Raw genomic sequence first — 27,296 nt, forward strand, 5'->3', positions numbered from 1 at the left:
CACAAGATTCAAAACAATAAAAGCATCACAGCACTCTTCATACATACATAACTGATTTAAACATTTGTGTGTTCATCTAAAACAAATCCACCATAGTTACAGTTTAATACTTCTGGTTTTGGGGTTTTCTGATAAAATCAATTATGATTGTAAATACACATATATTGACACACACACACACACATTCCCATTTTCATAAATATATACTCATAGGTTCTGGCAATATGATGATATATACCTTGAGATAACAGATATTTGTCAACCAGCAGAGAGTTTTCTATAGTATATATACTGATAAAGCCGTTCTTTGTTTAATTGGTTGTATTAGATCACTGTAGGCAATACTGCAAATCAATCAGCAGCATACTAAAATGTTCTACGGAAATTGGTCACCCTAAATTGCCTGTAGGTGTCAATGTAATGGTTGTCTGTCGGTGTTACTCCTGGTGATACACTGTACTCCACCTCTCGCCCAGTGCATGCTGGGATTGACTCCAGTCCCCCGCGACTCTCAGCAGGACGAGCCGGACAGGAAATGTATGGATGGAGTTTTACATCACTGTGCTGAATTATATTGATTTGTACATCATTTATTGGACACATATTTCCATCTGGTTACTGCTACATCACTAAATGCCTCTCCTATGCACACACATACACAAAATATAAACATCAGTACAAAATTTATTTTCCAGTTGTGTAAAAAGTTTGCTTGTATGTTTCTTTAAAACTGAGGAAAAGCCCATTCAGTGGAATCATTTAGGCTGTGTAAAAGTGCTCCATTCAATGGGTTGAGTTACACAGTTCCACAACACAAGTTATAGAGATTATGAGAAAAAGCTCATTCAATGAAGGACAATTAGTTAATTAGACAATGTTTAATTTCTGAACATGACTAGATTACAGCTTTGATCTATACACAAACATGTCAAAAATGTTTCAGAAATATAGCATTTTTCTGAGCTGAGAATTCAAAGATTCTTGCTGAGTGTACAATAAACTGTAAATATGTTTGGAATAACCCATGTTATGTTCTGCTGTCAGACACTGTCCTGGAGACTTGATGAATACTGTTGGGTTGAACCTTTGTCTAGTTTTTAATAAATAAAGCTGTTTTGGAGCATTGGTGTACATCTACACTTTTATATGGATCTTCATATCAACCCAGCAAATAGGACGATGCTGTACATATGACTATAAAATGCTAGACAAACTATAGTTTAAATAAATCAGAGCCACATGATTGATTTAAGTTTAAAGTCCTGTAGCTCAGTGGGTACAACATGGCACTGACAGGGTCAGGGGTTTGATTCCTACAAGTGCTACCTGCAGAAAATGCACGTAGGCTACTATTCAAGGCCCTTTGGATAAAAGCTGCCACAAAATGTTGTGTTATGTAAAGTGAAATGAGCTATATAATCTAATCCAGTCATGTTCGATATAATCATGGGATATACATTACAACTCTAGTTGTAATGTGTCCACTTTGGGTTTCACAGAAACACTGAATTTCTTGTGATCACTGTGAAGACAAAACAAATCATGAAAACTACAAAACAATAAAAGCGAATCATAAAACAGTAGAATAAGCAAGGCTACTGCTGCACAGCAGCTGCAGGTTTGAACCACTGGGGGGAGCACCTCAAGTGACGTTCAGCTCAGACTAAATTCCCATTGGCTCAGATGGAGGTTGATGTCAGCGCCCATTTTATATCCTCATTTCAGCCTTGGTGCTCGAACTGGAAGTATCCCTACATTATCTGTTTCTCTGGATAAAGAATCATATTAGTCGTTAATCTGTCAAAGTATCGATGGGATAGGTCACAATGAAGACCCTGGTCCTCCTGGCTCTCCTGGGAATAGGTCTGCATGGCGCAGCAGCAGGTGAGTTAAGAACTTCATAAAATACAGTGCATCCGGAAAGTATTCACAACGCTTCACTTTTTCTCATGTTACAGCCTTATTCCAAAATGGATTCAATTCTTTATTTCCCTCAAAATTCTAAAAACAATACCCCATAATGACAACGTGTTTGTTTGAAATCTTTATTTAGAAATAAAAAACTGGGGGAAAAAGTGAATCACCTTTGGCACCAATTACAGCCTCAAGTCTTTGAGTATGATGCTACAAGCTTGGCACACCAATTTTTGGGCAGTTTCTCCCATTCTTCTTTGCAGGACCTCTCAAGCTCCCTCAGGCTGGTCCAAAACTATAGGCTATACAGCGCACTCGTCAATTTCAATCTTGTTGTTCATGACCGTTTTATAGAAAATGTGTGTTGTTGTTCATTTAGTGCTGTTGCCTGCTTTAGAAATTATGTAAATGTTTTGTATTAGTTCTTTGCATTCATTAGGAATAATTAACATATTTCCACAGTCTAGAAACGTCACTACATTTCCTCTGAACACCTCTGCAGGCTGCTGTGCAGTTTTAGATTTTTGTTTCTAACCAACAAGTCAGTTGATGGTGTTTTTATAGATACTGACGCCTGCTGAAAACATCTTCCTGCTTTGTTGGTACAATATTCAATATCATTCACTAATGTATATAAACAACATGACTGATATTGTAACATAATGATGACTCATTATTTATCTTTTGTTTAATCTCTTCAAGGTACACTCCAAACACAAAATCTAAACTGTAATCTGTAACCAAATAATACATATTTCATGACTGAAAAGGAGCGAGGAGAAGACAAAAATATAGCCCCCTCTCATAATAAATAAATAAATAAATAACAAACAGATATCTGTGAATATTTTCTAATTTGACATAGGTGCACACAGAAAAAACACACATAATCAATGAAAACCTGCTGAACATAAATATTAAGTTCGTATTGTTTGACCTCTAGATATTTTCTTAAATTATATAATATTTAAACAGCAATTTAAGCGATTCACCAGAGAATGACACAGTTTGACTCCACACACTGAAACACACATCTGCTTTAACGCAGTTCGTCCATCCTGAGTTTGTTAGCTGGGTCTGATTCCATCACACAGGTAGTTATTACACTGACTGTATGTACAGTAGCAGGCTGTTTAGTAGAGCCAGATGATCAATCGGCCACAGATATATCTGCAATAAGCTGATATCAGCGGTAAGTGTAAATGTCGGCAGATAAGTAACAAGAAACTGAAGAACAGAAAAGCCAAATTAGGTTTGAGCTCATTTACACAGTTTGTCCACCAGAGAGCGCTGACAGGTTTATTTTCTAACTCTGACATGTTCTGCTCAGTTTGTATCTTGGTCACAAAAACTTATTCTTTATGTTATGTGTCTATATTTAAAAAAATAAAAACTATCAACCGATATATCAGCCTTTTAATTTCTATAATTATCTTTCATTTCTAAAAGTAGCGATATCAGTATCAGCCTGAAAAATCCAGTAAACTGTTTAGGGATTTGATCTATTAACAGGTAATCGATTTATTCTTGGACAGATTTGCAAAAACTTTTTTGATGCGACCAGTGGAGAATTTTTAAAGTGCAGCTTAACACAGAAGTATGATCTACATGCATTCAGACAGCAGAGGACAGTGAAGGATTCTGAAATCAACAATAATTTAACTGGCAAAACTCACAAACACCTGCAGAAAGTCAACTCTGTTGATATTTAAAAAAAAATCGAGAATAAATATATAATACAATATGTTTAGTTCATGGTGGAGGCAACGTTTGAATTTATCAAAGTTTATTAAAGTTAATAAAAATCAGCTTTTAATCCAGTTTCTAACTGATACTAATAGAAACTGTACAGAATGACTTCATGAGAAATAAAAATATTACTTTCTTAAATACAGAGCGTTGTCAGTTAAAGTGTTTCTGGGATTGTCATAAAATACAGAAGATTTGGTTTTAAAACAAAATATTGGTTATCAAAGATATTGGGAGTTAAACTTAAATATAATTCTTCAGTTTACATAAATCAAGATATATGAAAGTGAGGTACACAAGGGAACTGGGACGGATATTTATTTTCTTGTTGGTTGTATTAAAAAAACATTTATACTCAAACATTAGAAATCCACAAACCCTCTGACAAAGAAATGAAATCAATGATTACTCGACTCTGAAACGTAAGTTGTCATTGGTCACAATTTATATTATAAGACAGAGACGATAAGAAATGTTATATAATCAAACAGAAAAGGTCTGAATCTGTTGAATATAGAAAATAAAATATATAGTAAATATTTTGTTCAGAGGTTTGTGATTTCAGATTTCAAACTAATACGACAGCGAGGAGTGAAAGCTGCTGATGAAGCATCCTGAAGAATAAATGACTCCACTAACTGGAAACTCAACTGGAGTTTCACTTCACACTGAGAGATCCAGCACTAGAGACAAAATGACGCCTGTTTTTACAAACTGCTTCCTGTCAGTGAAAGTCCGGTACACGACTGCATGAGCTAAATATTTGACTCGTTTGATATTTTATTTCAGAATAATAACGTTTTTCAAGACAAAATCATCAGAAATATTAAAGTAAAGAGTTTCTGGAGCAAAAGTTTTTATCTGTACATTTATTTTTGTATTTATTGACTGCACAACAGAGATTATTAGGATGTTTTGAACGTACTGAAGCTGTTTTTGATTCTGTGTGCAGGAAAATATCATCGTTCAGTGATTTATAAAACTGTGATCTAAAAACTGAAATCATGAACTTTTTCTTACAGCGACTCACTCTCTGAAGTATTTCTACACTGCGTCTTCTGGAGTCCCAAACTTCCCAGAGTTTGTGACTGTTGGGTTGGTTGATGAAGTTCAGATGTTTCACTATGACAGTAACACCATGAAAGCAGAACCCAAACAGGACTGGATGAGCAGAGTCACAGCAGACAGAGCTGACTACTGGGAGAGGGAGACAGAGATCGATGTGGCTGCCCAACAGGTCTTCAAAGCCAACATTGAAACTGTAAAGCAGCGCTTCAACCACACTGGAGGTTTGTTCATGTTTCACTTTCTACTGATGAAATGTTGTTTATATTTTCATCCTGTATTTCAGTAAACGGATGTTACCACACACACACACACACACACACACACACACACACACACACACCATTCTTCATCTGTCTGTGTGTTTTATTCTCGTAGATTAAACTGTTTGATGGAGGCTTTTCTTGGCTGAAACACAGTCAGACTCAACAGAAACATTACTGAGACTGAGACTACTGGGCGCTGCTGTACTACACTGATATGTTTCTGTCCATCCCATAATAACCAGCACAGATTATTAACACTTTATCTCCACTAGATTAGATCAGAATAACTTGACTGAACTGCCCACAGCGAGTTGGTCCATAATAACTCATCACAACAGCTTCACAACACACAGCTGACAGAGGAACAGTACCGCCTGGTTTCCTAAACTACGGAGCAGGACTGTAAACGGGACGCAGGCTGCTTCTGCTGGGTCCCCATATGAGAGGAGCAGCAGCATGTTTTAATAAAGCTGGCTGACAGGACGACGTGGTAAATGTCTCATTCAGATCAGAGGTTTAAAACGTTTAACAGCACGACTCGACTGAACTGATACACAGTGTGTCCATCCCATAATATATACTGTATAAACAGGTAAACGACTTATTGATTAATCTGAAAGAAATAGTAATTACATAATCAATAATGACAAGAATAATTAGTTTGAGCCCTAAATATGTAGTAGAATACAGATTATATTATATTAACTCGACTGAACTGATACACAGTGTGTCCATCCCATAATATTAATATATAGTAGAACAGATCTACAGATTAGATTAGATTAACTTTACGTGTCTCTGCCATAATAAACATATATCGAGCTGAAACAGTCAGTCAGTTCATCGATTGATTGATCAACAGAAAATTAATTGACAAACATTTTGATAATCAGATGATCATTTAAGTCTTTTATTAAACAAAAATGCCAAATATGTTCTAGTTCCAGTTTCTCAAATATGAGAATTTGCAACTTTTCTCTGTTTTCTATCAGTTTATATTAAAAACTGTTCAGAGTCGGTCGGACAAAAGAAGCTTTTAAAGATTTCACCTCAGCCTCTGGGAACTTGTGATGGACGTCTTTCACTATTTTCTGACATTTTAAAATAAGTAAATGGTTAATCGATGAATCATAAAAGAATTGATAATGAAAAGAGTGATTGGTTTCAGCTGTAAATATATAGTAGAACTGCAGATTAGATTAGATTAACTCTACTGTGCTGACCACAGTGTGTTGGTCCGTCCCAGCAGCAGCATCAAGCCAACATCTGCAGGTGGAAACAGCTGTTGGTTATACTGAATGACTGACTGATGGATGGACCAATCAGGACACACAGACTGCCTCCCAGTCTCCATAATGGTCCTGCTGGTCTCTGCCTTATTCTGACTGTCAGGTTCAAGATACCTAAAACATTTAAATCATATACAAGGAAAGAAAGACAAAGGCATTAACTTAAGTTTTACTCGAGGAGAGTAAGCATAGATGCATTCAGTTACATCTCTTACTCACTCTGAAGTGCATCCATGCAGCCTCCTCTTTTTTATTCAGTTTAGGAGATTCCCTGTTACATAGTTTTCTAAAGGGTGGGGGAAGTATATACTACTACAATAAGAAAAGAAACAAAGTGGTGTTGTCAGGTCTATCTCGTGAGAGCGGCCTTGAGGCCAGCCACAACTCATGAGACCATCTGGTGCGGTGTCAGCCTGCCCTGTCGGTCATAGGATGGCAGGGTGCATTCCTGTTATTCTCACACACAAGTTTAATAACACACATATACACACAGCATTGCTGTGTACTTTAAAGGCTACTAAGAACAAAACATAAATGGGATAACTTATGTACATTTTTATTCTAACATTTCCCTCCTGTTTATCACATTTTGTTCTCAAATTCTCATATCACTCAATCAGTCTCTTCGCTAGATTTTCGACTGCAAGATCATTTTTATGAGTCTGGCAAAATGTTTACACTCAGAGTGTGTGTTAGGTTAATTACAGGGGCGACTCATAGTCACCTGGATCAGGGAACAAATCAGGCCAATATTCTGATTCGTCATCTGTGTCTTCATCGTCATTTTGTTTTTGTTGCAGGAGTGGATACATCTGGGTTAAGCGGTCCTCCATAGGTGCAATTGCTGTGGTGATGAGACGAGTAGACAAAGAACGCAGGCACGGAATACAACAACATCCACATAAGGTCAATATTGCAGCAAAGACTGCTAGAGATATTAGAATTGAGGACACCAAGGTTCGGTATTTCCCAAAAGCATCCAACCAAGAATCCCACATAGTGCCGTCTACACCAGATTGATCTTTCATCTTACCATTCAGAGTTTTCAACCCTTCTATGGCCTTGGTGAGACTGCCATCCGCTGCAGTGTTGTTAGGAATGAAGGTGCAGCATTGCTCTCTGAACATAGCACACACTCCTCCTTTCTCTGCAAGCAACATATCAAGAGCTATGCGGTTCTGGAATGCCATCAGTGACGTAGAGGAAAGCTGTCCATGAACAGCCTCAAACCCACTCTGTGTCCAATTGCCCAATTTCTGTACGTTATAATGGATGTAATTGATTCGGTCTACGTTTTTGTTAATCGTGCACCACCAACAGAACAGGGACTCAAACCCTGCAGCCACCTGATCTGCTATCTTGTACTTGTCTGGTACGCCGCGAGGAACTCCTATAGCGTCTATATATGTAGGATCAGTTTCAGAGCGCCAGGAGGAGCGTTTCTGTCTCCACTCACTGGGCATTGTACTGTTTATTTGTGTATACAGAGCATCAGCTGATATGGGGTACACATTTACTGGTAGCAATAGGGTTACCAATGCACACAATCCTGTATTACCTTTAGGCAATTTGTCAAATAATCTCTCATCCCCACACCACCACCATATGTCAGCCCGAGACACTGGGGTGAAGGGTGTAAAAACAGGAAGTGTAACTGGACATGCTATCTCTGCAAGGCTACCTAAACGAGTTCCCCTACCGGTCAGGTTAATACATGAGAAGTTTCCTGGTGCTACATGTTTAGGGAATAGAGGTTTGATTCTTACGCCTTTTGTTACTGGAAAGATACCATCCCAATAACTGCAATTTGGTCCTGGAACTGTCTTGCTCATGACAGTCAACAGGCATTCAGCTGGAATAGGTGCAGGAACTATTTGTAGTAAGGGGCGGGGGCCCATACACACAACACAGTCGGCTTTAGTTGCATTTGCTGCCTGCTCTACCATTAACAGCCAATTATTGTTTTTCCCTGACACTCCAGTGGTTACTTGAAACCACTCGTCAGTGTCAGGTCTTTTATTGAGGATCTTTATCTTTACTTTAGTTGTGGACCTAGGCCCCAACGTCAGTCCTGGCACAGGTTGCAAATCTGAGTCTGTTGCGGCAGTGGGTGTTTCTGTAATGTTAGGGCACAGTGCCACATAAGTGCATGGGTCTGTATGACTTGGCCAATAGGCACACAGAGCTAAAATGTAACAAGGTGGATTTGGATAGTTAGGCATCGACGGGGTTTTTTCCAATAATGGATTGACTGTGGTATTAAATCTTAAAACTAAGGAGGGTGAGTTTCCAAGTTTTATCTTTTCTAGAGTTAACACACGTGACCAATATTGTGCCCATGGTCGCCAGCCATAGGAATCGGACCTCCAGGTTTTATCAGTGGTGGCGAAAACCCATCCCCAGTCTATACCTGTTTGTTTAAAACCCACTGAGTTTAAATAGAATGTCCAATCATACCACTCGCTTCCTACATAACCGCCCAACTGAAAGGAGTTCATAGGGATGATTACTGTGCTGATAAAGGTAGTGGTATTGTAGCAAATATAGGTCCTAGACGTCGTTTCTCCGGTCGCATTACATGGTTTTTTGAAGTCGTCAGAACGCTAGTGGGCCGATAATATCCTACTCCGCGTTTTACTCTAGCATGTGGTTGGGTGATACCTTGGGATGAAGTGGGCGGAACATGAGTGCTATTTAGGGAAGTTCCAGGAGCTTCCCATAAGTACCAGGTAAAAAGAAAAATTAATATGAATACAATTGTCACTCCCCAGCACCTAATTGCATCGCTTATCCATCTAGTCGCCATCTTCCCCGAGAGTGTCCTCTAATGAGTCTGGTGTCTTGGAAATACTTCACTGACTTTCGAGTCTACTCAGGTTCTACACACCTGAGTCCACTCTATTATCAGACTGTGAGTCACTTTTCTCTGCGGAACTGTCGGAGGAGATGACCTTTTTGCAATGAGTAAGATGTACCCACGTGGATCTTTCAGCTATTTTTATGGCTGTGGGAGTGTTCAACAATACCTGATAAGGCCCTTCCCACTTGGGAGAGTGCCAATGTTTTCTCTTAATGCTTCGTATCAGCACCCAATCGCCTGGTCCCACTAATTGGATCTCCTGTTGAGAAACAGAAGGATTTTCATCAGCTTGTTTTCCTTTTTGTTTTTCTAACATTTTTCTCATATAGTCTGCTAGGTTGGTTTCTTCACTCAGCTCCCATTGATTTTTAAACTGTGGCAGCCTGTATGGTCTACCAAACAACATTTCATATGGAGTTAAACCTGAAGTTGCTGTTATGTTGATGTACATTTTCACTAAATCTATGCACTGAGTCCAAGGTCTCCTTGTTTCTTCAATACATTTCTTTAAACGGTTTTTTATAGTGCCATTCATTCGTTCCACTAATCCTGCACTTTGAGGGTGATATGCGCAGTGGTTTTTTAGATTAATGTGAAACATTATTCCTATCTTTTTGATCAATTGGTTTACAAAATGTGCTCCATTATCACTATAAAGTTTTTCCGGAATTCCATAACGGGTATATTATGTCTTTACATAACGCTTTTGCCACTGTTAATGCGTCTGGGTGTTTGGTTGGAAACAGCTCTACCCATTTAGAGAAGGCATCTATTATGACCAGACAATACTTTTTTCCTTCACTCTGATTTAACTCTATAAAATCCATATGTATTACTTGAAACGGATACTGTGGTGAGGGGAAACACCCTCTTCTAGGTCTTAAGTTTCCCTGAGAATTGTGCTTAGCACAGATCAAGCATGCTCTACAAAAATGTTTTGAATAAGAGTTAAATCCATAGGTTGTGTAATGTTGTTCCAGCCCATTTGTATAGGTTGTGTGGAAGGATTGGTTTTTTCTCTGGTCATACATAGATGTCATTTTGTAGTTGTGCTCCGTGTTTTACCCACAAATCCTTTTCTTTCTTGTAGCTGGATTGAGGGTTGTGCATCGCTCAATAGTTAAATGAGATTGTGAAAGCAACACATACATGACAGATGTCTCGCTGGAGACAGAAAAGTCATGTTTGTCTGCAGCAGCAGCGCTGAAACTGCATGTGGTATTTTCAACACCAATGGGTGAAATAACACAATAGCAGTGCTAGTTTCTACTGCCATAGAAGCAGCCACCACCGCTCTAACACAGTGTGGCTGGGCACATGCTACGCTGTCTAATTTAGAGGAGAAATAGGCTATAGGTTTCATCTTATCGCCATGCTGTTGTGTCAAAACAGAAGTCATAAATTTCCCTTTGCAGTCTACCATTTGCACAAATATTTTGCTGTAGTCAGGTAATGCTAATGCTGCACTGGAAACGAGAGTTTGTTTTAAAGTACAGAACGCATTTTCTGCCTCTTCTGTCCATTTCAATGGAGTAGTCATTTTAATGTTTTCATCATACATTAATTTCTGGAGTGGAGCAGTTATTTCAGCATAATTAGGTACCCAACACCTGCAGTAATTCATTAACCCTAAAAGTGAAATCAATTGCTTTTTTGTGTGTGGTTTTGGAGCCTTTAAGATTGTTGTCTTTCTGTCTTCAATTATTGTTCTTCCTCCTGAGCTAAGATTATGACCTAAATATTTTATTTGTGTTTTACACAGTTGCAACTTATTTTTACTTGCTTTGTGGCCTTGCTCAGCTAAATGTGTCAACAGTGCTATGGTCTCTTTTTACAAATGTCTTCGTCTGGAGAAGCTAAAAGTATGTCATCTACATACAACAAAACTTGACTGTTTCCTGGGGGTTGGAACTTAGCTATGCTAGCACTCATCACTTGTGAGTATATTGTGGGACTTTCACAATATCCTTGGGGCAATCTGGTATATGTATAACGTTGACCTTCGTAAGTAAAAGCAAACCAAAACTGACTATCTTTGTCAACTGGGACTGAAAAGAATGCATTGCTGATGTCAACTACAGTAAAGACTTTAGCATCTGGTCTTAATGAGTTCAAAAGGGTGTGCGGATCAGGCACACAAGGTGCTCTTTGTATTACAGCATTATTTACAGCCTGCAGATCTTGTACCATTCGCCAACCCACTGATGGTGCTTGTTTTTTTACTGGAAATATTGGTGTATTACATGGTGAATCGTCACATTTTATAATGACTCCTGCAGCTATCAGATCTTCGATCACTGGTTTAATGCCTTCACGTGCATCTGCTTTCAGTGGATATTGTTTCACACAAGGACGGTATTCTGTCTTAGCTCTAATCTGGACAGGTAATGCTCCTTTAACTAGCCCTACATCTGTTGGTCCCTTGGACCATAATGAGTCAGGAACACTTTGAATTAGCTTTTCTTCTTCCTGAGTAAAAACACATGTCAATTTTTACACTAGCACCACGGAGGTGCACGCCTTTTGGACTTGGACTGACCAAAACAGTGCTTTTTAGTCAGGCCTGTGGACGCGCTTGTCCATGTGTTGACGGAGGTCGCTGTCCAGTCAGTTGCCGCTTTGGCTTGCTGAACCAGCTTCCCAGGTCTTTCCACTGCAAGTTTTCATTTTTGTACAGCGAAATATGGGATGGGAGCCACATCCTGTTTAGTGGTTTTAAATTATCTGGTATGATTACACCTGCAACGGCAGTATTTTCTGCATCCGAATAAATGTAATCTATTGTGATTTTAACAGGTGTCGCTCTGTCTAATTTTGCTTCATACTCTGTGTCTGGTCCTGGAGTGATTTTGAACCATAGAGTGACATGCAAATTTCCTTCCTCCATTTTGTCTTGTGGTCTGGAAATAACTTGTCTTCCCTCTGTCATTAATGCAGTTGCAGTGTCGTGTGGGGTTTATTTGGGACATCTAAAGAATAGTAGTAATAAGGTAGCCCTGAACCTTTTAAGACAAAGATGTCTTCCTGGGTTAGTTCTGCTTTTCTCTTTACCTCTATCCTTCCCTGTGATGTAGGAACAAGAGCTAATCCCAACAAAAACAAAGCATCTCGTCCCAACAGATTTACTGGACACTCTGGGAACATCAAGACAGATATCTGACATGACTGTCCCTGCGGATCCCTCAACCAGACTGGCTCAGATTCTTCCACATGAGTCAATTTGCCATCTGCTGCTCGTACTGCAATACTGCTATTACTAGATTTAGCCCTAGGGAAACTTTCCTTACAAGTTGTTCTGCATGCTCCTGTGTCACAAAGAAAATCAATTGGTTTTCCATTTACACATAAAGTCACCATCGGTTTCTCAAAATGTACTGCAAGCAAGTCCTGGTAGTTTATTAGAACTTCATCATGATCACTGACGTCATCTAATCTTGGTGTCTGAGTAGCATTAGCTTCTAGTCATGCTTGTTGTTTATTCTCTGGACAATCTACAGCAAAGTGTCCATCTTTCCCACAGTTCCAACACTCTGCTTCTCTCTGTCTGTTTCTCTGTCCAAAACCTCCTCTGCCTCTGCCTCCTCTCTGTCCTTTTCTATGAAATCTACGCCCTCTATTGTTTCTCCCCCTCTCTCTATTCTGGTCATGGTAAAACACTTCTTCAGTCTCTTCCTCACCAAAAAACGTTCCTACTGTCTTTTTCTTTTTTTCTTTAGCAACTTTTTCTGCGTGCAAAGCATGATTAATGTACTCATCAAGGGTACCAGTAGACAGTCCAATGTAGTGCCTCTGCACCCAGATTCTGATTGCGTCTTTTGAGCCCGCATGTAAAGCATTTTTCAACTGTTGTCTGTAAGCTCCTTGGTCATTATTGTCGTCAATTAGTCCCGAATGGATTTTAAACACTGTAGTCATGCGGTGTCTATAGTCATCAAAAGTTTCATCATCTTTTTGTCTTGCTCTGCCTATTTCAGTGTAATTTGCTTTTTGTTTAAACCTAGCTGTGGCTCTGGTTGCCAGACCGTTTACTCTTACTGCCATTTGTTGGCTGTCCCATGGAAGAGGAGCATCACCTGCTGTGTTCAGAGGATTCCAATCTCCTCTAACGTTATGCCAATCTGGTCCCAGAGCACACATCCAGATTTGTTGGACTTCTTGTCCATTTAGATGATAGGATTTTCGCACATTTTCCATGTCAATTACAAATTGCGTGACATCTTCTTTGTATGGAGTTATGCCCTCTAAGGCTTTTTTAACATCATTCATGTTCCAAGTTCTATAAACAAGGATTGTTGGTGGTTGGCCTTCATCCCTGTTTGGATTAGCTACTTGTATCATAGGATACTCATCTGCTACTTTTATATCAACGGTTGGAGGATTAGTTGGGGAAAAAACTGCTCCCAATTTCTTAGACCATCCGAGGCCTGCAGTACCTCGGGTTGATCTTAGTGTTCTGGGAGGCGTGGTATCATACTCAGGGGGTTCCTCTTGGGGAATATCAGGGTATAGTCGAGCTGTAGGAGGAAGTCCCCCTGAGGCACCTTCCTCATTTCTCTGTTCTGCCCTTCTTCCTACCGGCCCTGTCTCATCATCCTCCTGTCTGTGAAACATTACTTGTTGTTTTTTTTCAGTTTTCTCATCTACTTCTCCTATTTTTTCCCTGTTTTTTCTGTCTCTTTCTCCAGCTTCACGTTTTTCAGCTACTTTTATCCAATATTTGGTTTCTTCATAACCTGATTTTTTCATCTTTTTAGGATCTTTGTTAGTGTTGTTTTGTATTGTTTCCTGTAGTAGCTTAATTCTTTTGATGTTTAGTTTACCATTAAACCCGTAATCTTTTACCCATTTATCCAAATATTTTATTTTATCAGGATCCTGTTTTTCTATATACTTCCAATCTTTACATTGTAAATCCTCCCTAGTTTTGGGCTTACTTTGACTCTTGCCCATACTGGAGCTGTTTTTTATGTGTTTTGGTCCAACGCTGGGTTAACACCTAGGGTGTTCTAAACGTTGGGATGTTATCAGTGGGGCAATAATTAAAATACCTTTCCAGGTAATTCTCACTTCAACTCTTTCGAGTGGAGAATTCTTGCCTTTGCTTCCTGTAAGGTTTATTGCTTTCTTTCCCACTGCTTTGGTATGAGAAAAAATACCAAATGGTATTTCTGTCTCCGTTCACTCACACAATCATTCACACTTTTATTTACTTATTTACAGACGTCTTTTTCGCACACTTTTGAGGCCTACTAATTTACCATGGGGTTTTAACTTTTAGTCTCACTAAAAGGGGATTCCCCCGTCCCACCCGAATTATTCTCTTGCCTGATAGGGTCTAGAATCCTCAGGGCTTTTCTTTTGACGCGCTAAACAGCCGCAGTCACAAAGGTTTCCCTTTTGACGCGCTAGCAGCCGCAGTCACAAAGGCTCTCCTTTTGACGCGCTAAACAGCCGCAGTCACAAAGGTTTCCCTTTTGACGCGCTAACAGCCGCAGTCACACAGGTTTTTAACTTAAAACCTACTCACGGAATTTAAGTCAGCGACAGGACTCCGCCGTCCTCAGCCTTTCGTCTAACTCCTCCAGATTCCGTCAATCCTCGGTTTCCAGCCAACGAGGAGGAAATCCAGTTCCTCTCAAAAGGATCTTAGGAGCCCTCCTAGGGGTCCGCTGTGCACAGTCTTCCCTGGAATCCTCCGCGTCCACTGGAAACTCTGGATATGTTGGAATCCGGCTCGAAGGACCAAGTTAATGTCAGGTTCAAGATACCTAGAACATTTAAATCATATACAAGGAAAGAAAGACAAAGGCATTAACTTAAGTTTTACTCGAGGAGAGTAAGCATAGATGCATTCAGTTACATCTCCTACTCACTCTGAAGTGCATCCATGCAGCCTCCTCTTTTTTATTTAGTTTAGGAGATTCCCTGTTACATAGTTTTCTAAGGGGTGGGGGAAGTATATACTGCTACAATAAGAAAAGAAACAAAATGGTGTTGTCAGGTCTATCTCGTGAGAGCGGCCTTGGAGCAGCCACTACACTCGAGACCATCTGGTGCGGTGTCAGCCTGCCCTGTCGGTCATGGGATGGCAGGGTGTACTTTAAAAATTCCTAAATGTTATTCTCTACAGACACAAGTTTAATAACACACATATAGGTGGCGTTCATCAGCATTGCTGTGTGCTTGAGATTTAGGATAAAATACTACTTGCAAGAACAAAACATAAATGGGATAACTTATGTACATTTTATATTCTAAGAGGACTTTAGTTTTTATTTAAGTTTTTAATTGGGGTATAATTAATTTCAAATGATTATTTCTGCAGTTAAGAATACAAGTGTTTAGTACAGAGACAGTCTTTTAAAGTAATAGCCAGTCATTTACTCTGTACTGTACAGGTTGTGATTCTTTTGTTTGTTTTGTTTTTTTATGCTCAGCAGGGAAGCCCAGTGACATGATCCTCATCATCATTACTGTCATTAGTGCTGCAGTGGTTGTTGTTGGTCTCGTCATCGTGATTAGATTCATCATTTATAAAAAGAAGAATGGTGAGAGAACCAAGGATTTCCAAATGTGACTTTTCTAGTTCTTCTTTGATTTTAGTCTTTGAGTTAATGCTTATCCAGATTGCAAAGTGAAACAAGCGTCAGGTCCTTGCACACGACAGTCTGAAGCAGCCACCAGTAAGCAGTGTAAAGCTCAGACAGTGTCATGATAATATGACAGTACCATCGTAATATAAGAGAGAACTGATAACTAAAATAAAATCCAAACGAAAAGGTAGAAGGGATTTTTAAGCAGTTTGATTGAGTAGGAGGAGGGGATCAGTGTCGTTTATACCTGACAACTGAAACTACTTGTCTTTCTGTTTTTTTTCAGCCAAATATGCTCAACCCTGTAAGTACAACCTGTTTTTGTGTTTTTACATTTTAGATTGTGATTTGAGTTTCTAAAGTGGCTTTACTGAGTGTTAAAGTTGGTTGAATTCCTAATTCACCAAAATGTGAAGCAACCAGCAGTGTGGGATGCAAGGTTCAGAGATGAAAGAGTCGATACTCGTATCCAGTTTGCAAAATTGAATCAAATGTCGGTTCAGTGCACACCACAGTCTGAAGCAGCCGCCAGTAAGCAGTGTAAGACTCAGAGCCACTGTGTCATGATAATATGACCCTATCTTAATGACTTTAGGGAGAAGTATTATGAAAATAAATTAAGACCTAAACAGAACGGTAGAAGGTATTTTGTAAGTGAGAAGGAGAGGGCGTCAGATTTAGCGGAGAGAAGATACTCTGGCGTTTGCAACTGTGGCATCTGAAATCATATTTCTTTTCTTTTTATTTCAGCTAAATCTCCTCCACATGGTAAGCAGAACTAGATTTTATTGTATTTCAAATGTTATACTTTGAGTAGATGCTCATGTCCAGAGTGGGTTACACTGAGTGCAAAAGTTGAATGAGCTATAATTTCTAATTGATCAAAATTTAAAGCAACCATGTAAACCACACATTCTAAGTTAAACTATGTTTTCATACAAAGAAAATGGCTCACAGCCCAACTCTGTTCTAAGGGGCTTATGCAGAACTCTTTCACTCCACCACACAGACTCGGGGTTCAGTCCTTGTCTGCAAAGGGTTTACAGTCTGGGTAGAAAAAGGCATTATCACAAAGAATTGAATGGATGTGGAGACTGCTGTGTAAAGTCAGAGCACTTCAATCTATATACCAAGCAACATTTTGGAACCACACCAGCTGTATTAGTCCTCATGACACTGACCAAAACACTGGAGATTATGACAATGTTGTTATCTTTCTACCTGATATTTAGTGGGGAAGAAGTACTGTCTTCAATTACATGAGTAGTATCATTATAGACTAGTTTAATTTATGTAGAGGAAGTCATGTCTGTCTGTCTTTCTTTCTGTCTTGTTCAAATTATTTTGTATTCTCTTCTCTTCAGAGTCAGAAATTCCTGCAAGTAATCCTTCTACAGAAAATGTACAGAGCAACACACCATTGATGAAAGGTAACTAACGGCTCTGTCTGGCTGACACATCACCTGTATCCACTGCATGTAGCATTATAGACTAGTAACATCTGTGTAGAGAAAGTCATGGTCCATCATGGTTTGGTTATTTGAGCTAGTGCTGCCTTGTCTTTATTTATATTTGTTCTATTTTTGTAGATTTGACGACTTCATCTGATACTTTGATGAGCATATCAGGTTTATATCTATCTATCTATCTATCTATCTATCTATCTATCTATCTATCTATCTATCTATCTATAGCTGACAGTGACCTCTGACCTCCCAGAACATGAACACACGTCTGCACATTACATCACATCAGCCTACAAAACATTACACAAGATCTGAGCAGCAGCAGGTTTAATACTCCTTTCATACGAACAAAGATGAGACAGCGACATAAAGGCCCGCATGTCTCCCCATCCTCTCCCACAGGCTGAAATGAGCTCAGTTTACTTTCACTTTTGTTAACAACCTCAGTTTAACCGAGTGACGTTCAGCTCAGACTAAATTCCCATTGGCTCAGATGGAGATTGACATTAACGCCCCATTTTATATCCTCATTTCACCCTTAGTGTTCCCACTGGAAGTATCCCTACATTATCTGTTTCTCTGGATAAAGAATCATATTAGTCGTTAATCTATCAAAGTTTCGATGGGATAGGTCACAATGAAGACCCTGGTCCTCCTGGCTCTGCTGGGAATAGGTCTGCATGGCGCAGCAGCAGGTGAGTTAGAAACTTTTAGTCGGTTGATTGTAAAAGAAAGAAATGCTTCGGGTGTTTATCGGCCGATTCGCAGTCCTAGGCCTGTATGTACATTTCATGTTTATTGATAGACTTTGATGTTTAGTTCCTTGCAGATTATAGAAATATTAACAATACCATTAAATTGACCATGTTAAAAAGTTTGTCTTTTCTTTCACATCTTTTATTTGGGCAATTATAATTAGCCTATAATATCGGGACCATTAAGGCCAATACTGTCTGATTTATCCGCGATGCCAAAATGGCAGCCTAACTACGCAGCGCAGAACAGTCCAACACTCTCAGGTAAATAAAGAAAATAGATAAGAAAACACATAGAAACCAGGTTAGTAGTCCAAAACTGTAGGCTATACAGCGCACTCGTCAATTTCAATCTTGTTGTTCATGACCGTTTTATATAAAAGGTGTGTTGTTGTTCATTTAGTGCTGTTGTCTGCTTTAGAAATTATGTAAATGTTTTGTATTAGTTCTTTGCATTCATTAGGAATAATTCACATATTTCCACAGTCTAGAAACGTCACTACATTTCCTCTGAACACCTCTGCAGGCTGCTGTGCAGATTTAGATTTTTGTTTTTAACCAACAAGTCAGTTGATGGTGTTTTTATAGATACTGACGCCTGCTGAAAACAACTTCCTGCTTTGTTGGTACAATATTCAATATCATTCACTAATGTATATAAACAACATTACTGATATTGTAACATAATGATGACTCATTATTTATCTTTTGTTTAATCTCTTCAAGGTACACTCCCAACACAAAATATAAATTGTAATCTGTAACCAAATAATACATATTTCATGACTGAAAAGGAGCGAGGAGAAGACAAATATATAGCCCCCTCTCATAATAAATAAATAACAAACGTAGATATCTGTGAATATTTTCTAATTTGACATAGGTGAACACAGAAAAACACACACATAATCAAGTAAAACCTGCTGAACATAAATATTAAGTTCGTATTGTTTGACCTCTAGATATTTTCTTAAATGATATAATATTTAAACAGCAATTTAAGCGATTCACCAGAGAATGACACAGTTTGACTCCACACACTGAAACACACATATGCTTTAACGCAGTTCGTCCATCCTGAGTTTGTTAGCTGGGTCTGATTCCATCACACAGGTAGTTATTACACTGACTGTATGTACAGTAGCAGGCTGTTTAGTAGAGCCAGATGATCAATCGCCACAGATATATCTGCAATAAGCTGATATCAGCGGTAAGTGTAAATGTCGGCCGATAAGTAACAAGAAACTGAAGAACAGAAAAGCCAAATTAGGTTTGAGCTCATTTACACAGTTTGTCCACCAGAGAGCGCTGACAGGTTTATTTTCTAACTCTGACATGTTCTGCTCAGTTTGTATCTTGGTCACAAAAACTTATTCTTTATGTTATGTGTCTATATTTAAAAAAGAAATACTATCAACCGATATATCAGATTTTTAATTTCTATAATTATCTTTCATTTCTAAAATTAGCGATGTCAGTATCAAAAATCCAGTAAACTGTTTAGGGATTTGATCTATTAACAGGTAATCGATTTATTCTTGGACAGATTTGCAAAACTTTTTTGATGTGAACAGTGGAGAATTTTTAAAGTGCATCTTAACACAGAAATATGATTGATTAAATAAAAAATCTGCTTTTAATCCATTTTGTAACTGATACTAATAGAAACTGTACAGAAAGACTTCATGAGAAATAAAAATATTACTTTCTTAAATACAGAGCGTTGTCAGTTAAAGTGTTTCTGGGATTGTCATAAAATACAGAAGATTTGGTTTTAAAACAAAATATTGGTTATCAAAGATATTGGGAGTTAAACTTAAATATAATTCTTCAGTTTACATAAATCAAGATATATGAAAGTGAGATACACAAGAGAACTGGGACGGATATTTATTTTCTTGTTGGTTGTATTAAAAAACATTTATACTCAAACATTAGAAATCCACAAACCCTCTGACAAAGAAATGAAATCAATGATTACTCGACTCTGAAAAAGTCAACACCAACAGAAAAGAGCAAAACAACCCACTTTGAAAACTGAAGGAAAACTGCTGCAGGATTTATCTTCAGGAAACTCACAGTTCAAATTTGTAATTCAAAACCTCGGAAGAAGAAACTTAAGTTGTCATTGGTCACAATTTATATTATAAGACAGAGACGATAAGAGATGTTATATAATCAAACAGAAAAGGTCTGAATCTGTTGAATATAGAAAATAAAATATATAGTATATATTTTGTTCAGAGGTTTGTGATTTCAGATTTCAAACTAATACGACAGCGAGGAGTGAAAGCTGCTGATGAAGCATCCTGAAGAATAAATGACTCCACTAACTGGAAACTCAACTGGAGTTTCACTTCACACTGAGATCCAGCACTAGAGACAAAATGACGCCTGTTTTTACAAACTGCTTCCTGTCAGTGAAAGTCCGGTACACGACTGCATGAGCTAAATATTTGACTCGTTTAATATTTTATTTCAGAATAAAAACGTTTTTCAAGACAAAATCATCAGAAATATTAAAGTAAAGAGTTTCTGGAGCAAAAGTTTTTATCTATACATTTATTTTTGTATTTATTGACTGCACAACAGAGATTATTAGGATGTTTTGAATGTGCTGAAGCTGTTTTTGATTCTGTGTGCAGGAAAATAACATCGTTCAGTGATTTATAAAACTGTGATCTAAAAACTGAAATCATGAACTTTTTCTTACAGCGACTCACTCTCTGAAGTATTTCAACACTGGATCTTCTGGAGTCCCAAACTTCCCAGAGTTTGTGGCTGTTGGGTTGGTTGATGAAGTTCAGATCATTCACTATGACAGTAACACCATGAAAGCAGAACCCAAACAGGACTGGATGAGCAGAGTCACAGCAGATGAGCCTCAGTACTGGGAGTGGCAGACTGGGAACTGGGTGGGTGACCAGCAGGTCTTCAAAGCCAACATTGAAACTGCAAAGCAGCGCTTCAACCAAACTGGAGGTTTGTTCATGTTTCACTTTCTACTGATGAAATATCAGCAGTGAGTCGCAGTTACTAAAACATGTTGTCTCGTTTACATGATTATGAAAGACGATGCTGGTGTAGATGTGTCTCTGCACTTACGACTACATTATTTACGTAACGACTGACAAAATGAAATGTTTTAATTGTGGGCAGTCTGGCCATTTAATCCGCGCGTGTCCCGCAAAAAACTCGTCAGCTGATGCTGGCGTCGCTGCCGGAAGTGACTGGTGGTTAACGCTGGAGCCGGTGGAGCAGGGCCGGCAGACGGAGCTCCGGGGGTTTCAGGGCTACAGGCAGTGGAGAACAAACATGATGGTGTTTTACCTGCGATCACGGTGACTGATGCTGCAGAATTAGCGTGTGAAAGTGCAGCTTCTGATGTGGAGGTGTCTAATGTTGGTATTGAGACAGACAGGCATCTAAACGATGATTTTAATAGTGACCTGCAATCTACTGGGAGAAACACGTGATGACACTCGAATGGAAACAGGGCAAAAGGACTCGGTCTCTCTTTCAATGTAAATTACAACTCGGTCATGTATGGCCTCCTACAAGAGAAGATGCCTCCAAAACAAAAACAACTGTTTCAACTGGTCATCAGTATTGTCTGTGTAAAGATCTGGAAAACCAGATGCGCCATGGTTTTACAGTAGACTGTCATTGACAGCGACATGGTCGTGAAACACGTGCTGACTGACCTCCGGAGGAGGAGAAATTTAGATAAAAGTCTTTTATTCCCCTGGAACACACTGGACTTTTGATATTTTACCTTTTGTGCACTTTATTGCTTGGCACTTCATATTGGCTTGCACTTTTACCACTTTGTATTATGTTTAGTATTCTTGTATGAATTGTATTGAATTATTTATGCTGTGTTTTTGTAAACTTTGTATTTAACTTGTTAAAACTTAATAAAGATTTATTTAAAAAAAAAAAGGAAACAGGGCAAACAGATTTTAAAGTCCCGTTAAAGAGGAAGAAGGCTGGTAAAGATCTGATTATTAGACACGCAAAGAAAGTAGATAAAGCTGAGTTAAGTGATGAGGATGAAATGGACAGCGATAGTGAATCGTCTGATTGAAGCGTTTGTCTTTCTCAGAGTGAGTTTTCTGGACGTCGTTATGAGGTTGACGACATTAAACTGTTCCTGAGAGCTACAAAAGATAAGAGAGGAGTGTGCGTCAATGAATACTTTCCCGACGTAAAGCAGTTTGTTGAGAAAACGAAGCGCTTCATGATGGAGGGCTCCTTTACAGATAAAGAGGTCTACCGGCTGAAACGAGTAGTGAGGAAACTCAACTCTGAGCTCAGTAACGAGGACAGTGAGAAAACCTAACTCCATCTGTTGTAGCAGAAGGTCCATGTGGGCTTTTCCTTTGTTTATTTTTATATTTATTTTCCTTAAGCATGTGCCATGTTAATGTTGCTACTCTACATCTGAACGGTGCTAGAGATATCCACAAGAGAGCTGAATTATTTGAAGTGGTTCATCAGAAATAAACTGATGTCACTCTGTTACAAGAGACACATACTGATGTGAACGATGCTGCGGACTGGGCAGGAGACTGGAATGGGATCGCTGCTTTAAGTCATAAAACTTCAATTAGTGCTGGAGTTGCTGTTCTCTTTTCTAAGAGTTTCAGCTCACACTCTTATCAGGTTGAAGAGGTTATCAAAGGTAGACTTTTGAAAGTAAGAGCCTCTTTTGAAAATGTTGTATTTGTTTTCATTTGTGTGTATATACCAACTTCCAACCAGCTGTTGAAAGAATTTTATTTTTAAATACTTTGTGTTCTGTGTTACAAAGCGTTGCTGTCGATGAGAATTTAGTTTTGGGGGGTGATTTTAATTGAGAGTCCAACTTGGATAGAAATCACATTGAACCTCATTTGCCTTCACGACAACGTCTTGTCCAGATATTAAAAATGCATGATTTAATTGATGTTTGGAGACGGCTTGGTGGAGAACAAAGACAATACACTTGGACTCATGTTCGTGATGGCGTGATTTCTTCAGCACAATTGGATAGGTTTTATGTTTTTAAACATCATGGTAGCATTGTTGAAAGTAGTTTTATTACTCCATCATGTCTCTCAGATCACAGTATGGTTCATTGCACTATTTTTTAAAACTCTGTAAAGCCAAAGAGTGCGTATTGGCATTTTAATACCACTTTATTGAGTAATTTGTGCTTTAAAGAAAGTTTGAAAAACTTATTGACTGATCCCAAAGTCATTCGTAGGAGAGCAGTCACTTTTTATGAGTCTTTATATAAAATTGAACTGGGTCCAGATTATAGGAATGACGCAAAGATTTCAGGTGCCTTGACCATGGGGGAGCTGTATAAAGCCCTCCAAGGTATGGAGTTGGGAAAAGCACCAGGGACTGACGGTCTGCCAGTCGACTTTTATAAGTCTCTCTGGTCAGAGTTTGGAGAAGACTTGCTGGAGGTACTGAATGACAGTTTCGCTGGAGGGCTACTGCCGTTGAGTTGCCGCAGAGCAGTCTTGACTCTCCTACCCAAAAAAGGGGATCTGACGGACATCAAGTGCTGGCGGCCAGTCTCCTTGCTGTGCAGTGGCTACAAACTGCTCTCTAAAGTTTTAGCTAATCGATTGGCAGAGGTTATGGACCAGGTCATACATCCTGAGCAAACATACTGCGTCCCCGGCAGGTCAGTCTTTGATAATGTTTCCTTGATTCGAGATCTTCTTGATGTCTCTAAGATGTTAAATTTAGATTGTGGGTTAATATCGTTGGATCAGGAGAAAGCTTTTGACCGTGTTGAACATGGTTATTTATGGAGAGTTTTGGGGGCCTTTGGTTTTTCTCAAAAATGTATAGATCAGGTGAAAGTTCTCTACAGTGACGTTCAGAGTATTCTCAAGGTCACCGGTGGGTTATGTGCACCTTTTGGAGTTTGTAGAGGTTTTAGACAGGGCTGTTCGCTTTCAGGTATGCTGTATTCTTTGGCCATAGAGCCTTTATTTCAGCAAATAAGAATAAAACTTCATGGTATATCTTTGCCAAATTGCAATGGTCATTTTTTATTATCAGCATACGCTGATGATATTGTAGTTATGATCAGTAAGCAAAGTGATGTACATGTTTTATCTGAATTGCTTGAAAAATTTAAAGTTTTATCTTCTGCTAATATTAATTGGAATAAAAGTGGAGCTTTACTGATAGGAAGCTGGAAAAGTGGAAAACCAAAACTTCCTGCTGGTTTACATTGGGGAAATGAAGGTTTTAAATATTTGGGTGTCTTTTTAACAATAGTAGAAAAATTGGGAAGGTTTAATTGAAAAAGTCAAAGGACGCCTAGACAAATAGAAGTATTTGACTCCAAAATTGTCATACAGAGGACGCATTTTAATTGTTAATAATTTGGTGGCCTCTTCCTTATGGCATAAGTTTGCCTGTGTAGATCCTCCTTTGCAGCTACTATCAAAAATCCAGGATATCATGGTGGATTTTTTTTTGGGATAGGTTACATTGGGTCTCACAAAATGTATTGTTTTTGCCTAAAGAGGAAGGTGGTCAAGGACTGATGCATCTTCAAAGCAGAATTGCAACTTTTCGTCTGCAGTTCGTGCTTAGACTGTTGGATGGACCTTTAAATTGTAGCTGGCGTGCTGTTTCATGCCTGATTTTACGTAGTTTTGTAGGTTTGGGGCTGAACAAAGGACTTTTTTTGATGGATCCCCTAAAAATGGACACTTCTACATTGCCAATTTTTTCTAAGAACATCTTTAAAGTTTGGAGTCTCTTTGTTGTTCAACAACCAGAAAGCTCACACTCTCTTCACTGGCTACTGGAGGAACCTTTAATCCACGGCTCTCGGTTGGACCTAACGGACAGCTCTTTTTTTCCTGGACTTAGTAGGTTGCTGATTGAACACAACATTATTACTCTGAGTCACCTACTAAATATTGTAGGGCCGGATTTAAAGAATGGAGCAGTATTAGCTCAACACTTGGGAATCAGGTCGATTCGGTTGGTTACCCAGTTGCTCATGAAATGGAAAGCTGCCCTCAAAACAACTGAAATAGTCTTGTTAACAGAGCATTGTGTAGGTTCCTGTGCTCCTAATCCCAAAGACTCTTTCCCCTGTTTGGTTTTGTCGATCAGTGTTGAAGGGATTACATCCCCTTTCATTGAAAGTGGTGCATCTTTGTGTGTAAACTTTTTCTCGAGTATTGGTAAATCTTTGTACAGGCTTTGTGTTTTAGTTTTTAACAAAAAGGTGTTAAATGGAAAATTCTCCCTGGCTTGATTTTTTAAAACTGGATCAAGGCACAAAACCTGAGTGGAGATCCTTGTATAAACCACCGCTGACCAAGAGAACAGGTGATTTACAATGGAGAATTCTCCATGGTGCAGTCGCGGTTAATGCTTTTGTTTCTGTTTTAAACCCTGAGGTTGCGTCTACATACCCTTTTAGCTCTAATAGAGAAACTGTATTTCATGCTTTTATGAATTGTAGTAGATTGCAGCCTTTATTTCTAGTTGTAAGCAATGTTTTTAGGAGTTGTAATGAGACCTTTTCTCTGGAGACGTTTATTTTGGGGTACAAATATGTAAGGAAAAAAAGATTTGTTTGTCAGCGTCTGAATTTTGTTCTAGGCCAAGAAAAACTGGCCATTTATACAAGTAGGAAAAAGAAAATAGATAAAAATATAAATCAGAACTTAATAGCATTGTTTTCTAACTTGGTGAAATCAAGAGTTATGGTTGACTTTTTGTATTATAAGTCTATTGATGATTTCGTCACATTTTAATGTATTTGGTGTTGTAATGAGGCTCTGTGCTCTGTTTTTGAGGGTGAATTGATTTTTTCGCATACTTTGTGAGTTTATTTATTTGTTTTTTTTATTTTTTTACTTTGTAGAAGTGTATTGTGAATAGGAGAGTTTCTTGTAATAAAAGTGTTAAAATTCAATTCTCTCTCTCTCTCTCTCTCTCTCTCTCTCTCTCTCTCTCTCTCTCTCTCTCTCAGGTGACCACATTTTCCAGTGGATGGTTGGCTGTGAGTGGGATGATGAGACTGGAAAGGTTGATGGTTTCACTCAGTTTGGTTATGATGGAGAAGACTTCATAGCATTTGACCTGAAGACAGAGACATGGATCGCTCCAAAACCACAGGCTGTCATCACCAAACAGAAGTTGGATCATAACAAAGTTTTGATCGCACAGAACAAGAACTACCTCACCCAGGAGTGCATTGAGTGGCTGAAGAAGTATTTGGACTGTGGGAGGAGCTCTCTGCTGAGAACAGGTAGAATCACATGACCTGATGAAGCTTCATGGACACAACAATGTTAATATGCCTCATTTGTTTCTAACCAACAGTAACATTACAATAAATGTGAACCAACATACAGAAACCCACTTTGTTTACACACATTTCTCTTCCTCTCATGTTCTCTCACCTCTCTTCATCTCTCTGCCTCCCTCTCCCTTTACCCCATTTCCTCTCACTCTCTCCCACACACTTATCACCACTCGTTCCCTCCATTTTCTCTCGGCCATGTTTCTGTTTGTCTCAGTTTCTCTCTGTCACTTCTCACACTCACTGCCCCCCCTCCTCATCGCTCTTCATCTGTCTTTTTCCCCTCTGTCCCTCCCTTCTTTTCTCATTTACACTTCAATGAGGTTTATATATAGTGTATGTGTTTCTAAGGCATTTAAAATACATTACATTAAACAGGAATGATAATATTAATATACAGTACATAATAATAAAGACCCTATAAACTGTCTTTGTCTTTACTCTCCAGAGCTTCCCTCAGTGTCTCTCCTCCAGAAGACTCCCTCCTCTCCAGTCAGCTGCCACGCTACAGGTTTCTACCCTGACAGAGCCGTGATGTTCTGGAGGAAAGATGGAGAGGAGTTTCATGAGGAGGTGGAGCACGGAGAGATCCTCCACAACCACGATGGATCCTTCCAGATGAGTGTTGACCTGAAACTTTCATCAGTCACACCTGAAGACTGGAGGAGGTACGACTGTGTGTTTCATCTCTCTGGTGTAGAGGGCGACGTCGTCACCAGACTGGACAAAGCAGTGATCAGGACCAACTGGGGTAAGACTGGTATCAGAAATGATGAAGGTGGGAAACACAAATGTAATTTGTTCTGCGGTTGACTGATTTTTGAGTCCAACTTGTGCTTTTGTGGTTTAAGCTGATGAATTTTCTTGTTTAAAGTAATTTTGCTGTTTTTCACCACACAGTGGGCCTCATGCAAGAACCAATTTTCTCACATTTAGAATTTTCTCTTAGGTACAAATGAAAGTCACGAGTGGTCCAGCCCTGTCGTACAAGTCATATACAC

General features: G+C 38.9%; 4 protein-coding genes across 8 annotated transcripts in view; 2 read left to right on the forward strand and 2 right to left on the reverse strand.

Annotated features, from left to right (window-relative positions):
• The window catches only part of LOC122864742, a 64,688-nt gene that overhangs the window by 17,536 nt on the left and 19,856 nt on the right, over positions 1-27,296 (forward strand). Inside the window, exons 2-4 of the mRNA XM_044172353.1 lie at positions 20,673-20,939; positions 25,963-26,241; positions 26,744-27,046. Coding sequence (XP_044028288.1) covers positions 20,673-20,939; positions 25,963-26,241; positions 26,744-27,046 — 849 coding nt within the window. The remainder of the gene's footprint in view (positions 1-20,672; positions 20,940-25,962; positions 26,242-26,743; positions 27,047-27,296) is intronic.
• On the forward strand, positions 1,725-17,462 carry LOC122864405 (major histocompatibility complex class I-related gene protein-like). The gene is made up of 6 exons (XM_044171778.1): positions 1,725-1,884; positions 4,686-4,952; positions 16,023-16,040; positions 16,487-16,504; positions 17,101-17,166; positions 17,326-17,462. The coding sequence occupies exons 1-6, from the start codon at positions 1,827-1,829 to the stop codon at positions 17,445-17,447; spliced, it is 549 nt and encodes a 182-aa protein (XP_044027713.1). The 5' UTR covers positions 1,725-1,826; the 3' UTR covers positions 17,448-17,462.
• Positions 6,475-15,235, reverse strand: LOC122864394. Of its 5 annotated transcripts, XM_044171748.1 has the most exons (3): positions 14,671-15,235; positions 7,008-9,402; positions 6,475-6,701 (listed from the first exon to the last, which is right to left on the reverse strand). In XM_044171748.1, the coding sequence occupies exons 2-3, from the start codon at positions 8,779-8,781 to the stop codon at positions 6,538-6,540; spliced, it is 1,938 nt and encodes a 645-aa protein (XP_044027683.1). In that variant the 5' UTR covers positions 8,782-9,402; positions 14,671-15,235; the 3' UTR covers positions 6,475-6,537. The 5 variants fall into 5 exon arrangements, with proteins under 5 accessions (XP_044027683.1, XP_044027686.1, XP_044027685.1 ...); XM_044171751.1 differs by lacking the exon at positions 14,671-15,235 and having other exon boundaries at positions 6,475-7,105; positions 7,155-9,818; XM_044171750.1 differs by lacking the exon at positions 14,671-15,235 and having other exon boundaries at positions 6,475-7,102; positions 7,152-9,818.
• LOC122864398 lies at positions 12,101-14,673 on the reverse strand. The gene is made up of 2 exons (XM_044171759.1): positions 12,715-14,673; positions 12,101-12,656 (listed from the first exon to the last, which is right to left on the reverse strand). Exons 1-2 carry the CDS (start codon positions 14,091-14,093, stop codon positions 12,635-12,637), a joined length of 1,401 nt encoding a protein of 466 aa, XP_044027694.1. The 5' UTR covers positions 14,094-14,673; the 3' UTR covers positions 12,101-12,634.

This window comes from Siniperca chuatsi, linkage group LG17 (genome assembly GCF_020085105.1).
Source record: "Siniperca chuatsi isolate FFG_IHB_CAS linkage group LG17, ASM2008510v1, whole genome shotgun sequence".
Lineage (NCBI taxonomy): Eukaryota > Metazoa > Chordata > Actinopteri > Centrarchiformes > Sinipercidae > Siniperca > Siniperca chuatsi.

What these genes read in the sequence shown, in the direction of transcription:
- LOC122864394 (XM_044171748.1), bottom strand. Translation starts at nt 8,781, where the DNA reads ATGAACTCCTTTCAGTTGGGCGGTTATGTAGGAAGCGAGTGGTATGAT. An exon ending in TGATTTGTTCCCTGATCCAG is followed by an intron (nt 6,702 to 7,007) that starts GTGACTATGAGT and finishes TATGACCGACAG; the next exon opens with GGCAGGCTGACACCGCACCA.
- LOC122864398 (XM_044171759.1), bottom strand. Translation starts at nt 14,093, where the DNA reads ATGGGCAAGAGTCAAAGTAAGCCCAAAACTAGGGAGGATTTACAATGT. An exon ending in GGACAGAGAGGAGGCAGAGG is followed by an intron (nt 12,657 to 12,714) that starts CAGAGGAGGTTT and finishes TGGAACTGTGGG; the next exon opens with AAAGATGGACACTTTGCTGT.
- LOC122864405 (XM_044171778.1), top strand. Translation starts at nt 1,827, where the DNA reads ATGAAGACCCTGGTCCTCCTGGCTCTCCTGGGAATAGGTCTGCATGGC. An exon ending in TCTGCATGGCGCAGCAGCAG is followed by an intron (nt 1,885 to 4,685) that starts GTGAGTTAAGAA and finishes TTTTTCTTACAG; the next exon opens with CGACTCACTCTCTGAAGTAT. An exon ending in CAACACACCATTGATGAAAG is followed by an intron (nt 17,167 to 17,325) that starts GTAACTAACGGC and finishes CTATTTTTGTAG; the next exon opens with ATTTGACGACTTCATCTGAT.